This window comes from Panulirus ornatus, chromosome 41, assembly GCF_036320965.1.
Source record: "Panulirus ornatus isolate Po-2019 chromosome 41, ASM3632096v1, whole genome shotgun sequence".
Lineage (NCBI taxonomy): Eukaryota > Metazoa > Arthropoda > Malacostraca > Decapoda > Palinuridae > Panulirus > Panulirus ornatus.
In genome coordinates, this window is record NC_092264.1 from 8,837,049 (window position 1) to 8,852,608 (window position 15,560).

At 39.6% G+C, this 15,560-nt stretch overlaps 1 protein-coding gene across 3 annotated transcripts in view; it reads left to right on the forward strand.

Annotated features, from left to right (window-relative positions):
• Positions 1 to 15,560, forward strand: part of LOC139761662 (protein Aster-B-like) — a 293,330-nt gene that overhangs the window by 151,526 nt on the left and 126,244 nt on the right. For all 3 annotated transcript variants that reach the window (XM_071685977.1, XM_071685978.1, XM_071685979.1), the window contains exons 3-6: positions 3,215 to 3,392; positions 3,869 to 4,112; positions 6,211 to 6,314; positions 14,256 to 14,432. In XM_071685977.1, coding sequence (XP_071542078.1) covers positions 3,215 to 3,392; positions 3,869 to 4,112; positions 6,211 to 6,314; positions 14,256 to 14,432 — 703 coding nt within the window. The remainder of the gene's footprint in view (positions 1 to 3,214; positions 3,393 to 3,868; positions 4,113 to 6,210; positions 6,315 to 14,255; positions 14,433 to 15,560) is intronic.

Here is a 15,560-nt window from a genome sequence, read left to right on the forward strand (position 1 = left end):
TGGGAAGGAGACTTGTGTGAGGAAGTACCAGGAGAGACTGAGTACAGAATGGCAAAAGGTGAGAACAAAGGATGTAAGGGGAGTAGGGGAGGAATGGGATGTATTTAGGGAAGCAGTGATGGCTTGTGCAAAAGATGCTTGTGGCATGAGAAGCGTGGAAGGTGGGCAGATTAGAAAGGGTAGTGAGTGGTGGGATGAAGAAGTAAGATTATTAGTGAAAGAGAAGAGAGAGGCACTTGGACGATTTTTGCAGGGAAATAATGCAAATGAGTGGGAGATGTATAAAAGAAAGAGGCAGGAGGTCAAGAGAAAGGTGCAAGAGGTGAAAAAGAGGGCAAATGAGAGTTGGGGTGAGAGAGTATCATTAAATTTTAGGAGAATAAAAAGATGTTTTGGAAGGAGGTAAATAAAGTGCATAAGACAAGGGAACAAATGGGAACTTCAGTGAAGGGGGGTAATGGGGAGATGATAACAAGTAGTGGTGATGTGAGAAGGAGATAGAGTGAGTATTTTGAAGGTTTGTTGAATGTATTTGATGATTGAGTGGCAGATATAGGGTATTTTGGTCGAGGTGGTGTGCAAAGTGAGAGGGTTAGGGAGAATGATTTGGTAAACAGAGAAGAGGTAGTAAAAGCTTTGCGGAAGATGAAAGCCGACAAGGCAGTGGGTTGGGATGGTATTGCGGTGGAATTTATTAAAAAAGGGGGTGACTGTATTGTTGACTGGTTGGTAAGGTTATTTAATGTATGTATGACTCATGGTGAGGTGCCTGAGGATTGGTGGAATGCTTGCATAGTGCCATTGTACAAAGGCAAAGGGGATGCAATTGCATGCTCAAATTACAGAGGTATAAGTTTGTTGAGTATTCCTGGTAAATTATATGGAGGGTATTGAAGGGTGAAGGCATGTACAGAGCATCAGATTGGGAAGAGCAGTGTGGTTTCAGAAGTGGTAGAGGTTGTGCAGATCAGGTGTTTGCTTTGAAGAATGTATGTGAGAAATACTTAGAAAAGCAAATGGATTTGTATGTAGCATTTATGGATCCGGAGAAGGCATATGATAGAGATGATAGAGATGCTCTGTGGAAGGTATTAAGAATATATGGTGTGGGAGGCAAGTTGTTAGAAGCAGTGAAAAGTTTTTATCGAGGATGTAAGGCATGTGTATGTTTAGGAAGAGAGGAAAGTGATTGGTTCTCAGTGAATGTAGGTTTGCGGCAGGGGTGTGTGATCTCTCCATGGTTGTTTAATTTGTTTATGGATGTGGTTGTTAGGGAGGTGAATGCAAGAGTTTTGGAAAGAGGGCAAGTATGTAGTCTGTTGTGGATGAGAGAACTTGGGAAGTGAGTCAGTTGTTGTTCGCTGATGATACAGCGCTGGTGGATGATTCATGTGAGAAACTGCAGAAGCTGGCGACTGAGTTTGGTGAAGTGTGTGAAAGAAGAAAGCTGAGAGTAAATGTGAATAAGAGCAAGGTTATTAGGTACAGTAGGGTTGAGGGTCAAGTCAATTGGGAGGTAAGTTTGAATAGAGAGAAACTGGAGGAAGTGAAGTGTTTTAGATATCTGGGAGTGGATTTGGTAGCGGATGGAACCATGGAAGCGGAAGTGAATCATAGGGTGGGGGAGGGGGCGAAAGTTCTGGGAGCGTTGAAGAATGTGTGGAAGTTGAGAGCATTATCTCGGAATGCAAAAATGGGTATGTTTGAAGGAATAGTGGTTCCACCAATGTTATATGGTTGCGAGGCATGGGCTATAGATAGAGTTGTGCAGAGGAGAGTGGATGTGCTGGAAATGAGATGTTTGAGGACAATATGTGGTGTAAGGTGGTTTGATCGAGTAAGTAATAATAGGGTAAGAGAGATGTGTGGTAATAAAAAGAGTGTGGTTGAGAGAGCAGAAGAGGGTGTTTTGAAATGGTTTGGTCATATGGAGAGAATGAGGGAGGAAAGATTGACCAAGAGGATACATGTGTCAGAGGTGGAGGGAACGAGGAGAAGTGGGAGACCAAATTGGAGGTGGAAAGATGTTGTGAAAAAGATTGTGAGTGATCGGGGCCTGAACATGCAAGAGGGTGAAAGACGTGCAAGGAATAGAGTGAATTGGAATGATGTGGTATACTGGGGTCGATGTGCTGCCAGTGGATTGAACCAGGGCATGTGAAGCGTCTGGGGTAAACCATGGAAAGTTCTGTGGAGCCTGGATGTGGAAAGAGAGCTGTGGTTTCGGTGCATTATTACATGACAGCTAGAGACTGAGTGTGAACGAATGTGGCCTTTGTTGTCTTTTCTTAGTGCTACCTCGTGCACATGAGGGGGGAGGGAGGTTATTTCATGTGTGGTAGGGTGGCGATGGGAATGATTAAAGGCAGACAGTATGAATTATGTACATGTGTATATATGTATATGTCTGTGTGTGTATATATATGTATACGTTGAGATGTATAGGTATGTATATTTGCGTGTGTGGACGTGTATGTATATACATGTGTATGTGGGTGGGTTGGGCCATTCTTTCGTCTGTTTCCTTGCGCTACCTCGCTAACGCGGGAGACAGTGACAAAGCAAAATAATTATAATAAAAAAGAAGAATAATCTTTTGGTATTTTGGAAATATGTTATCTTGAACAAGATAGGAATGCTGTAAGAGAATCAACAAATATAGTCAAAATCCCACAACACTTTATCCATTTATAGTTTTGAAACAAGGAAATAGATGGTGGGTTTGGAGAATAAGATCAGAACACCAGAGATGAGAGTCCTTTGCCTTATTCATGAGAATAACAAGAAAAGATAGGAGGCTTAATGAATGATAAGAAGACAGGTGAACATCTTTTCTTTGAACTTTAGTAGAAAAAACAATCAAGCATTTGAAACAAATATGTGCTATAGCCCTAAATAGAAGACTGTTTGAAATGAAGAATGTTGGTAAGATGGTATTAGTTTTCTTATGAGTAAAGAAGTATATCCTATGAAGAGATAGTGTGGGTTACAAGGGATCAGTGAGAGTTTTCATCCTTCAGATTACAATGGTCTACCTGAGAGGTGAGAAAAAATGAAAAGTTAATCATTTTGTATATTGCTTAAAAGTAATCTGGTTGTGATAATTTTCCTCCTGTGTTCCCAGTTTACAAAGTGATGAAGAACCTCATTTGTAATAAAATAATAAGGTTATAGTTCTTTAGTGCAAATTTGTATATAAATACTTCATTTTCAGCCAAAGTCCAGTACCAAGTCCAAAACCCAGTCCAACATTAATGCTTCGTCAAACTTCTTGTGATAGCAGTGATGATCGAATAAACAAAAATGATACTTGTGGCTCAGTTTCAAGAGAAGGCAGCATGGAACGGTCATTTACTGAGGCGTCAGCAGATCAGCAACCATCTGAAAAATTGGTGAGTAATTCAGAATTACAGTATCTTTTACCACATTGACACTGATGCAGGAGTTTTGGAAACTAAGATCAGTCTTCTTTATAATAAATCGAGACTAGGTCCTTTGGTATTTTGATAGAAATGTTTCTTTAGCTTCCTCATACGTGAGTTTGAACTTTGTTACATCTAGTTGCTTGTCAGTAGAGGATAATTCAGTGTCAGATTTATCTATGTGGACCATACTTCTCTCTTTAGTATTATTTTTTTTTACATATGAAGAGAATGAGTGCATTAATATTCAGATGATTACTGCAGCTGAATTTGTCTAGAAACTTTTGAACCTTCAGCACTTATGTTTGGCTTCATCAAATAAAGAGAAAAGCATGTGTTGCCTTTCTCATTAAAAAAGAATATGCTATAGCACTAACAGTGTTAAATTATTCTGCTCCAAAGTAATTATGGACAGTGATATTTATCCCATTTTTTCTTTCTTGCAGCACGATTCAGTTAGCAGATCTTCTGAGTCAGGTCGATCAGTAGAAGCTCCACGTACTCCTGAAATTAGCAGCAATGTCAATGGTATTGTGATTAAAGAGAGAAAAGAATCAAGAGATTCTAAATCTACTGACAAAAAGAGTAATAAAGCTTGGTATAAAATGCTGAACCCCACTTACAAAAGCAGATCAGAAGACCTCAAGAGATTATTCAAGGACTTACCTTCAGATGAAAGACTTATTGTTGGTAAGTGTTTCTTTTGTGTATGTTTGTATTCTCAGAATCAATTATTATATTTGTTTCATACTATTTGCCATTTCCCATGTTAGCGAGGTAGTGTTAAGAACATAGGACTGGGATTTTGAGGAAACATCCTCACCTGGCCCCCTTCTCTGTTCCTTCTTTTGGGATATTAGAAAAAAAAAAATGAGAGGGGAGGATTTCCAGACCACTGCTCCCTCCCTTTTAGCAAAAGGGTGAGCAGAGGATGCAGGTGCTCAAAACTTCTGTCCATGTTTTGGTTTCAGTAGTATATTTGATGTTGGAATTCTGCATAACCAAGGATAAGAATGTTATGGCAAAAGCTGGAAAGTGCTTTGGAAAAGTTGACATTTAATGGATGTAGAGCTCTGCCATGGTACAAAAGATTAGATTATGTTATCCCATTTCATGTCCTCTATACTCTCTACTGAACAGATTTCTCCTGTTTGTAATAACATTCCTGGGGAACTCACTTGCGTAGGCAGTTGAAAGGGACTCAGGGCCAGCCTTATGCATACACAGGGTGTAACAGAATCTTGTGCAGGGCCCTTAACATTTATGCAGCTATAAGCCATATATTCCCTACAGCACCATATTCTCTCTACATATTTATTGATCATACCCATGCAGAAAGTAGATGTGTTACAGTACACTTTGATTTTAGATGTACTCATACTCATAGGAAATGAAGACCCTTAAAGTAAGAATCAGGTATTGCTTTGAAATAAAACAAGAAAAATTGTGCTTTCATCGAGTCATTCTCTTGGATAAAAGTGTATTGAAATACAACTGAAAAGTATTAAACAATATACTTATGTCAAAAAAGGATAACACAGCAAATTTCAGAAAATTTTATACCCATGATTCTGCAGAATGCAACTCTCATTTGATGATGATTCCAGAAAATTCAGTTTTTCTTGTGATATGCTTGAGCTTTGATAAGATTTTGATCACCTTGGTCTAGAGGGACTATTCCCTCCCATTGACATAGTGATGGGAATCAACAACAAAATTGAAAGCATTTTAGAAAAATGAGCTTAGGCATTTCTCAAGTTCCTGTTACAAGAAACTTAGGATAGAATTCATGACAAGATATTTGAATTTTTTCTGAAATTCAGTCATTTATATCAAGACTTTCTCCATCAAATGGGTCATGGAGAGGATCTTTGCATTGCTTATTAAGATGTCCTTTTTCAGTCCTCTGAAACCAAATAATAAGCCAAACATCATGTAGGTTTTTTCCATATGCCCAGATCTTTCCTCCATAATCAGTGTTAGAGGCTTCAGATTGTGACATCTAGACAGTGAAATTAGAAAAATCATATGGTATAGCTTATATTTATCTTATTTTAGCCAATGTGCCCATCTCTTTGAGCATAGATAAGGCTGTTTTTAGTTATGTTCAGCTGAGCTTTACAGGATATTAACTACGATACCATATTGTGGCAGTATAGTTATCAAACCAGGGGTTCATTTGGCATAACATATATGAATACTGCCCACAACGCAGTTTTAGTAGACATCTCTTTTGATGCATGTTATAATGGAATGGAAGTTCTTGCCCTACATGTAGATGGCAAAAATGAATTGGAGATGGTACAAACATCATCTCGACTGGATTGTTGTCTCTCCCATACCAGTTGCAAATCCAAACAAAAAATCTTAAAAAAATGATAGACCTCTGGCTGAGAACAGAGACTCTGCCAAGTTGTGGTATTTACCAGAGAACAATAACTCTTTCAGAATGTCATCATATTATTAATGTATACTAAAACTGGACTCTGCATGTAAAAGTTTAGTAAGTATGAAACAAGTGCTAGCTGGAAAAAACACTATACTACATGATTTGTGGGCATTTTACAAGAATATAGATGCCTATTGTTGCACCTGGGCATTGCAGCCTCTTGCTGGCAGCATGTTATTGTTGTTTTTGACCACTTAAGCATTCATCTCTTTTTAAGGATATCTAAATAAGTGATATATACAGAGGAGATTCATTAAGGTTAAAGAAGTATTTCATTTTAGCTGAATTATCATGGCAATATCATTATCTTCTTGATGATTTGTCTTTCCTCTTTTTCAGATTACTCCTGTGCATTACAGAAAGACATACTGGTTCATGGTCGACTCTATGTCACTCCAAACTACTTTTGTTTTTACTCAAAGATATTTGGATGGGAAACCTTTGTAAGTAGATTATCTGGTTTAAAGATATAAGATTATTTTGAATGTTTTTTGTTTTACTTGATTTATGAATTTTTGGTTTATGAATATGTACTTACTTTGCACAGGGGATGCCTTCGACTGAAAGGCTGTGTGCAGTGAGTTTGCATGAAGTAAACCTATTTTCACTTAGTAAAGGAATGTATACATGCCAGGACTCCCTGCCAATCCCAATTGTTTTCTAATTAATAAAACTCATATGTAACATGTGAAATACAGTATTACAGGCAGTCCTTGCTTAACATTGTCCTTGTTAAAGTAGTTTTGTTTTAATGTAGTGTAGCTATTAGGGAACTGATTTAATTAAAACAGTACCTGATCTGGTATGATGATGTTCAATATAGTCCGTTGTCACACCTTCAAGCTTAGGATGCTGTGGTGCACTCAGCCATAGCTAAACTTCCATGTCAAGTGAAAGTTACCTTAGCTTAGCTCCTGTGCCAACTCCCAATTACCTTGTGGTAGTGTAAAGTCACACCCCTCAGCATTTGTTTTGTTACACCCATCGAGCAATGCAAACACTTTATTTTACCCTGATTTAACCTTCAACAGCTCTCCATTTCAGCCAAAAAGAATTCCAGTCAAGATAAACTGAAAGGAGAGATAGTTTGTATGCTAGAGGGAAGGAACCTGGATGTTTTGGCTGTGAGTGAAATGAAGCTCAAGGGTAAAGGGGAAGAGTGGTTTGGGAATGTCTTGGGAATAAAGTTAGTGGTTGGCGAGAGGACATGAGCAAAGGAAGGAGTAGCACTACTCCTGAAGCAGGAGTTGTGGGAGTATGTGATAGAGTGTAAGAATGTAAACTCTAGATTGACATGAGTATAACTGAAAGTGGATGGAGAGAGATGGGTGATTATTGTTGCCTGTGCACCTGGTCATGAGAAGAAAGATCATGAGAGGCACGTATTTTGGGAGCAGCTGAGTGAGAGTATTAGCAGCTTTGATGCATGAGACCAGGTTATAGCGATGGTTGATTTGAATGCAAAGGCGAGTAATGTGGCAGTTGAGGGTATAATTGATGTACATGGGGTGTTCAGTGTTGTAAATGGAAATGATGAAGAGCTTGTAGATTTGTGTGCTGAAAAAGGACTGGTGATTAGGAATTCCTGGTGTAAAAGGAGAAATATACATAAGTATATGTATGTATACTTGTTTTGAGCGATCGGGGCCTGAACATGCAGGAGGGTGAAAGGTGGCAAGGAATAGAGTGAATTGGAACGATGTGGTATACCGGGGTCGACGTGCTGTCAATGGATTGAACTAGGGCATGTAAAGCATCTGGGGTAAACCATGGAAAGTTTTGTGGGGCCGTGATGTGGAAAGGGAGCTGTGGTTTCTGTGCATTATACATGACAGCTAGAGACTGAGTGTGAATGAATGTGGTCTTTGTTGTCTTTTCCTAGTGCTACCTCACGCGCATGTGGGGGAGGGGGTTGTCATTTCATGTGTGGTGGGGTGGCGACAGGAATGAATAAAGGCAGGAAGTATGAATTATGTATATATATATATATATATATATATATATATATATATATATATATATATATATATATATATCCCTGGAGATAGGGGATTAAGAATACTTCCCACGTATTCCCTGCATGTCGTAGAAGGCGACTAAAAGGGGAGGGAGCGGGGGGCTGGAAATCCTCCCCTCTCATTTTTTTTTTTTTTAATTTTCCAAAAGAAGGAACAGAGGGGGCCAGGTGAGGATATTCCAAAAAAGGCCCAGTCCTCTGTTCTTAACGCTACCTCGCCAACGCGGGAAATGGCAAATAGTTTAAAAGAAAAAAAAAAAAAATATATATATATATATATATATATATATATATATATATATATATATATATATATTTGGACGATTTTTGCAGGGAAATAATGCAAACGAGTAGGAGATGTATGAGAGAAAGAGGTAGGAGGTCAAGAGAAAGGTGCAAGAGGTGAAAAAGAGGGCAAATGAGAGTTAGGGTGAGAGAGTATCATTAAATTTTAGGGAGAATAAAAAGATGTTTTGGAAGGAGGTAAATAAAGTGCGTAAGACAAGGGAACATATGGGAACTTAAGTGAAGGGGGGAAATGGGGAGGTGATAACAAGTAGTGGTGATGTGAGAAGGAGATGGAGTGAGTATTTTGAAGGTTTGTTGAATGTGTTTGATGATAGAGTGGCAGATATAGGGTGTTTTGGTCGAGGTGGTGTGCAAAGTGAGAGGGTTAGGGAAAATGATTTGGTAAACAGAGAAGAGGTAGTAAAAGCTTTGCGGAAGATGAAAGCCGGCAAGGCAGCGGGTTTGGATGGTATTGCAGTGAAATTTATTAAAAAAGGGGGTGACTGTATTGTTGACTGGTTGGTAAGGTTATTTAATGTATGTATGACTCATGGTGAGGTGCCTGAGGATTGGCAGAATGCTTGCATATTGCCATTGTACAGAGGCAAAGGGGACAAAGGTGAGTGCTCAAATTACAGAGGTATAAGTTTGTTGAGTATTCCTGGTAAATTATATGGGAGGGTTTTGATTGAGAGGGTGAAGGCATGTACAGAGCATCAGACTGGGGAAGAGAAGTGTGGTTTCAGAAGTGGTAGAGGATGTGTGGATCAGGTGTTTGCTTTAAAGAATGTATGTGAGAAATACTTAAAAAAGCAAATGGATTTGTATGTAGCATTTATGGATCTGGAGAAGGCATATGATAGAGATGATAGAGATGCTCTGTGGAAGGTATTAAGAATATATGGTGTGGGAGGCAAGTTGTTAGAAGCAGTGAAAAGTCTTTATCGAGGATGTAAGGCATGTGTACGTGTAGGAAGAGAGGAAAGTGATTGGTTCTCAGTGAATGTAGGTTTGTGGCAGGGGTGTGTGATGTCTCCATGGTTGTTTAATTTGTTTATGGATGGGGTTGTTAGGGAGGTGAATACAAGAGTTTTGGAAAGAGGGGCTAGTATGCAGTCTGTTGTGGTTGAGAGAGCTTGGGAAGTGAGTCAGTTGTTGTTCGCTGATGATACAGCACTGGTGGCTGATTCATGTGAGAAACTGCAGAAGCTGGTGACTGAGTTTGGTAAAGTATGTGAAAGAAGAAAATTGAGAGTAAATGTGAATAAGAGCAAAGTCATTAGGTACAGTAAGGTTGAGGTTCAAGTCAGTTGGGAGGTAAGTTTGAATGGAGAAAAACTGGAGGAAGTGAAGTGTTTTAGATATCTGGGAGTGGATTTGGCAGTGGATGGAACCATGGAAGTTGAAGTGAATCATAGGGTGGGGGAGGGGGCGAAAATTCTGGGAGCGTTGAAGAATGTGTGGAAGTCAAGAACATTATCTTGGGAAGCAATAATGGGTATGTTTGAAGGAATAGTGGTTCCAACAATGTTGTATGGTTGCGAGGCATGGGCTATGGATAGAGTTGTGCGTAGGAGTGTGGATGTGCTGGAGATGAGATGGTTGAGGACAATATGTGGTGTGAGGTGGTTTGATCGAGTAAGTAATAATAAGGTAAGAGAGATGTGTGGTAATAAAAAGAGTTTGGTTGAGAGAGCAGAAGAGGGTGTTTTGAAATGGTTTGGTCACATGGAGAGAATGAGTGAGGAAAGATTGACCAAGAGGATATATGTGTCAGAGGTGGAGGGAACGAGAAGTGGGAGACCAAATTGGAGGTGGAAAGATGGAGTGAAAAAGATTTTGAGTGATCGTGGCCTGAACATGCAGGAGGGTGAAAGGCGTGCAAGGAATAGAGTGAATTGGAACGATGTGGTATACCTGGGTCGGCGTGCTGTCAGTGGATTGAACCAGGGCGTATGAAGCGTCTGGGGTAAACCATGGAAAGTTCTGTGGGGCCTGGATGTGGAAAGGGAGCTGTGGTTTCGATGCATTATTACATGACAGCTAGAGATTGAGTGTGAACGAATGGGGCCTTTGTTGTCCTTTCCTAACGCTACCTCGCACACATGAGGGGGGAGGGGGTTGTTATTTCATGTGTGGTGAGGTGGCGATGGGAATGAATAAAGGCAGACAGTATGAATTATGTACATGTGTATATATGTATATGTCTGTGTTTGTGTGTATATGTATGTATACATTGAGATGTATAGGTATGTATATTTGCGTGTGTGGACGTGTATGTGGGTGGGTTGGGTCTTTCGTCTGTTTCCTTGCGCTACCTCGCTAACATGGGAGACAGCGACAAAGCAAAATAAATAATAATAAATAAATAAATAAAATGAATAACGTATGTAAGTAGGAGAGATGGCCAAAGAGCATTATTGGATTACATGTTAATTGATAGGCGTGAGAAAGAGAGACTTTTGGATGTTAATGTGCTGAGAGGGGCAAATGGACCGATGTCTGATCATTATCTTGTGAAGGCAAAGGTGAAAATTTGTAGAGGCTTTCACAAAAGAAGAGAGACTGTTGGGGTGAAGAGAGTGGTGAGACTAAGTGAGCTTGGAAAGGAGACTTGTGTGAGGAAGTACCATGAGAGATTGAGTGCAGAATGGAATAAGGTGAGAGCAAATGACGTAAGGGGAGTGGGGGAACAGGAATGGGATGTATTTAGGGAAGCAGTGATGGCTTGTGCAAAAGATGCTTGTGGCATGAGAAAGGTGGGAGGTGAGCAGATTGGAAAGAGTAGTGAGTGGTGGGATGAAGAAGTAAGATTGTCAGTGGAAGAGAAGAGAGAGGCGTTTGGACAGTTTTTGTGGGGAAGTAGTGCGAATGACTGGAAGATATATAAAAGAAAGAGGCAGGAGGTCAAGAGAAAGGTGCAAGAGGTGAAAAAGAGGGCAATTGAGAGTTGGGGTGAGAGTTTCAATAAATTTTAGGGAGAATAAAAAGATGTTTTGGAAGGAGGTAAATAAAGTGCGTAAGACAAGAGAACAAATGGGAACATCGGTGAAGGGGGCAAATGGGGAGGTGATAACAAGTAGTGTGAAGTGAGAAGGAGATGGAGTGAGTATTTTGAAGGTCTGTTGAATGTGTTTGATGATAGAGTGGCAGATATAGGGTGTTTTGGTCGAGGTGGTGTGTGAAGTGCGAAGGTCAGGGAGAATGGTTTGGTGAACAGAGAAGAGATAGTGAAAGCATTGTGGAAGATGAAAGCTGGTGAGGCAGCAGGTTTGGAATTTATTTAAAAAAGGGGGTGACTGTGTTGTTGACTGCTTGGTAAGGATATTCAGTGTATGTATGGTTCATGGTGAAGTGCTTGAGGATTGGCAGAATGTGTGCATAGTGCCATTGTACAAAGGCAAAGGGGATAAAGGTGAATGTTCAAATTACAGAGGTATGAGTTTGTTGAGTATTCCTGGGAAATTATATGGAAGGGTATTGATTGAGAGGGTGAAGGCATGCACAGAGCATCAGACTGGGGAAGCGCAGTGTGGTTTCAGAAGTGGTAGAGGATGTGTGGATCAGGTGTTTGCTTTGAAGATTGTATGTGAGAAGTACTTAGAAAAACAAATGGATTTGTATGTAGCATTTATGGATCTGGAGAAGGCATATGATAGAGTTGATAGAGATACTTTGTGGAAGGTATCAAGAGTATATGGTGTGGGAGGTAAGTTGCTAGAAGCAGTGAAAAGTTTTTATTAAGGATGTAGGGCATATGTACAAGTAGGAAGAGAGGAAAGTGATTGGTTCTCAGTGAATGTCAGTTTGTGGCAGGGGTGTGTGATGTCTCCATGGTTGTTTGATTTGTTTATGGATGGGGTTGTTAGGGAGGTGAATGCAAGAGTCTTGGAGAGAGGGGCAAGTATGCAGTCTGTTGTGGATAAGAGGGCTTGGGAAGTGAGTCAGTAGTTGTTCGCTGATGATACAGCGCTGGTGGCTGATTCACATGAGAAACTGCAGCTGGTGACTGAATTTGGTAAAGTATGTAAAAGAAGAAGGCTGAGATTAAATGTGAATAAGAGCAAGGTTATTAGGTTCAGTAGGGTTGAGGGACAAGCAAATTGGGAGGTAAGTTTGAATGAAGTAAAACTTGAGAAAGTGAAGTGTGTTAGGTATCTGGGAGTGGATTTAGCAGCAGATTGAACCATGGAAGCAGAAGTGAGTCACAGGGTGGGGAAGTGGACGAAGGTTCTGGGAGCATTGAAGAATAGGTGGAAGGCGAGAACGTTATCGTGGAGAGCGAAAATGGGTATGTTTGAAGGAATAGTGGTTCCGACAATGTTATATGGTTGCGAGGCATGGGCTATATATATGGTTGTGCGGAGGGGGGGATGGATGTGTCAGAAATGAGATGTTTAAGGACAATATATGGTGTGAGGTGGTTCGATCGAGTAGGTGATGAAAGGGTAAGGATGATGTGTGGTAATAAAAAGAGTGTGTTTTAGAGAGGCAAAGAGTGTGTATTGAAATAGTCTGGTCACATGGTGAGAATGAGTGAGGAAGGATTGACAAAGAGGATATATGTGTCAGAAGTGGAGGGAATGAGGAGAAGTGGGAGACCAAATTGAAGGTGGAAGGATGAAGTGTAAAAGATTTTGAGCGATTGGGGCCTGAACATACAGGAGGGTGAAAGGCGTGCAAGGAATAGAGTGAATTGGAACGATGTGGTATACCGGGGTGGACGTGCTGTCACTGGATTGAAGCAGGGCATGTGAAGTGTCTGGGGTAAACCATGAAATGTTTTGTGATGCCTAGATGTGGAAAGGGAGCTGTGGTTTTAGTGCATTACACATGACAGCTAGAGACTGAGTGTGAACGAATGTGGCCTTTGTTTTCTTTTCCTAGCACTACCTCGCACGCACAGGGTATGGGGGGGTGCTGTTTCATGTGTGGCGGGATGGTGACGGGAATGGATGAAGGCAGCAAGTATGAACATGTACATGTGTATATATGCATATGTCTGTGTATGTATATGGATGTATACATTGTAATGTATAGGTATGTATATGTGTGTGTATGGGTGTTTATGTAATTGCATGTGTATGTGGGTGGGTTTGGCCATTCATTCTTCTGTTTCTTTGCGCTACCTTGCTAACACAGGAGACCACGACTAAGTATAGTAAAGTAAATAAAGTAAATGACAGTAATTTCAAAGGCTTAGAGGCAGAGCAATACTTTTGAAGCAAATGTGAATGATCTGATTTGGTATGAGGCAGGCAAGAAAGGGGTTTCCGTTGCCAAAGCTGTGAGTCTAGTACTTTCATAAGTGCTTTCATAAGTTTGTAATATTGATGAATACTGATGAGTAATCTTATTATGTTATGTATATCATATACGTATTTCTTTATTAATTGATATTGTTATTTTGTATTATATACTATTGTGTTCTTGGACCCTACCAAAAATGTTTACAATTCAAGTGAAAAGTCACCATTAGGAATGCTGTACTATCAATAGATGAAATGGAGGAGGTGGAATGATAGAATGGAAGATGCTTTGAGTGATCAGGGCACTTACAGGCAGGAGGATGTAAGACATGCATGGGATAAAGTGAACTGTAGTGATGCAGTTCACAGGAGGCAACATGATTTCAGTGGGCTGAATTAGGGCTTTTGAAGTGGTCATTGTAAACCACAGAAATTTCTGTGGGGCTAGGCTGTGGGGAGGGGGCTCTGGTTTTGGTCCATCATACATGACAGCCAGATAGTGAATGAGGCCATAATTCTTCTATTCCTGGTAATACCTTGCTATGCAGGGAGCAGTTCACAAGTATGAAAAATAGAATTTCTGAAGTTTTTTATACTTGTTTGCTGTTTTCAATATTGTAGATAACACCAGGAAAAGACACAGAATGGCTTCATCCACTCTCTAGCTGTCATGTATAATGCACTAGAATTGGTACTTTGTATCTTTCAAAGGTAGGAGATAGTGCTCAGGTACTGACTCTTTAAAGGAACCAGAATATTTCATTTCAGTATTCCGATTTTTCTGAGGAACCACAGCACATCATTTAAACACTTGCATTTTTCCCAAACAGGTTTCAATCAAAAGTAAGGAAATTGTAGCCATGACTAAGGAGAAGACTGCTTTAGTAATTCCAAATGCTATTGAAATAAGATCAGAAGGTGAGAAACACTTCTTCACTTCTTTTGCCTCCAGGGATAAGACTTACCTGATGCTGTTTAGAATTTGGCAAAATGCTCTGATGGACCAGGTGTGTTCACTGTATTGTTTATCTTTAGATACGCTTGTAATTTTTGACTGAAATTGCTGTTAATATTTTATTCCTTTTTAATCATGTTAGCTTATGTCAGATTTTATAATGGGGTGACAGGAGAAGGATTGGGTGCAAAGAAAGTTAAAGATGTAGGAGCAATAACAAAAGAACACTAGGGATTTGAGATCTCATATATAATATATTAATGAGTTAAGTTTGAACATAAAAAACGAATCCAAAATCCAAGTGTCTGCAAATTTAGATTTCCTGCCAAAATGGTCAGAAGGGGGATATGTGGAAAGATGTTTTTGAACCATAATTCATAAACATTGGTTGAAATATGGCCAAGTAAAGGGTTCCTTGGTGAACTTTGAAAATTAAAAAAAGATATATTCAAAATATGAACTTGTGAAAAGACCGGTTTGTGCCAAATTTCATGAACATTGGCATAATAATAATGAAAATGTAAAGTTCTTTTTAGTATAATTTGATCACTATAGAATAGTTGAAATAGCTCATTTTACATATTTATCTGTATATTGCATGAAGTTTTAGATTATAAGGATTATCCCAAAGTTTGTACTTTTAAGTTGTGTGAACTTAGGCCCTCTAAAATACTTAAAGAACCTAAATAAAGAACAAAAAATAGTCACTGTATTCTGAACCAGGTTACCTTCCTATACTATTTCAGTTCAATCAGCCCCACAGTGAAAGATTGGTACAAGACCTTGATTGTTGGGAAGAAGAAACATAGCAAAAACATGATTCTATCTGTAGAGAGGGAGACTTTATGATTTGAGGTCAAATACAGTGGAGATGTTTTGTTTATTTGGTTGATATCCCTGGGGATAGGGGATTAAGAAAGTGTAGGGATTAAGAATACTTACCACGTATTCCCTGCGTGTCGTAGAAGGCGACTAAAAGGGGAGGGAGCGGGGGGCTGGAAATCCTCCCCTCTCGGTTTTTTTTTAATTTTCCAAAAGAAGGAACAGAGAATTGGGCCAGGTGAGGGTATTCCCTCAAAGGCCCAGTCCTCTGTTCTTAATGCTACCTCGCTAATGCGGGAAATGGCGAATAGTTTAAAAGAAAGAAAGAAAGAAAAGAATTGAAATAATGGTCTTACTT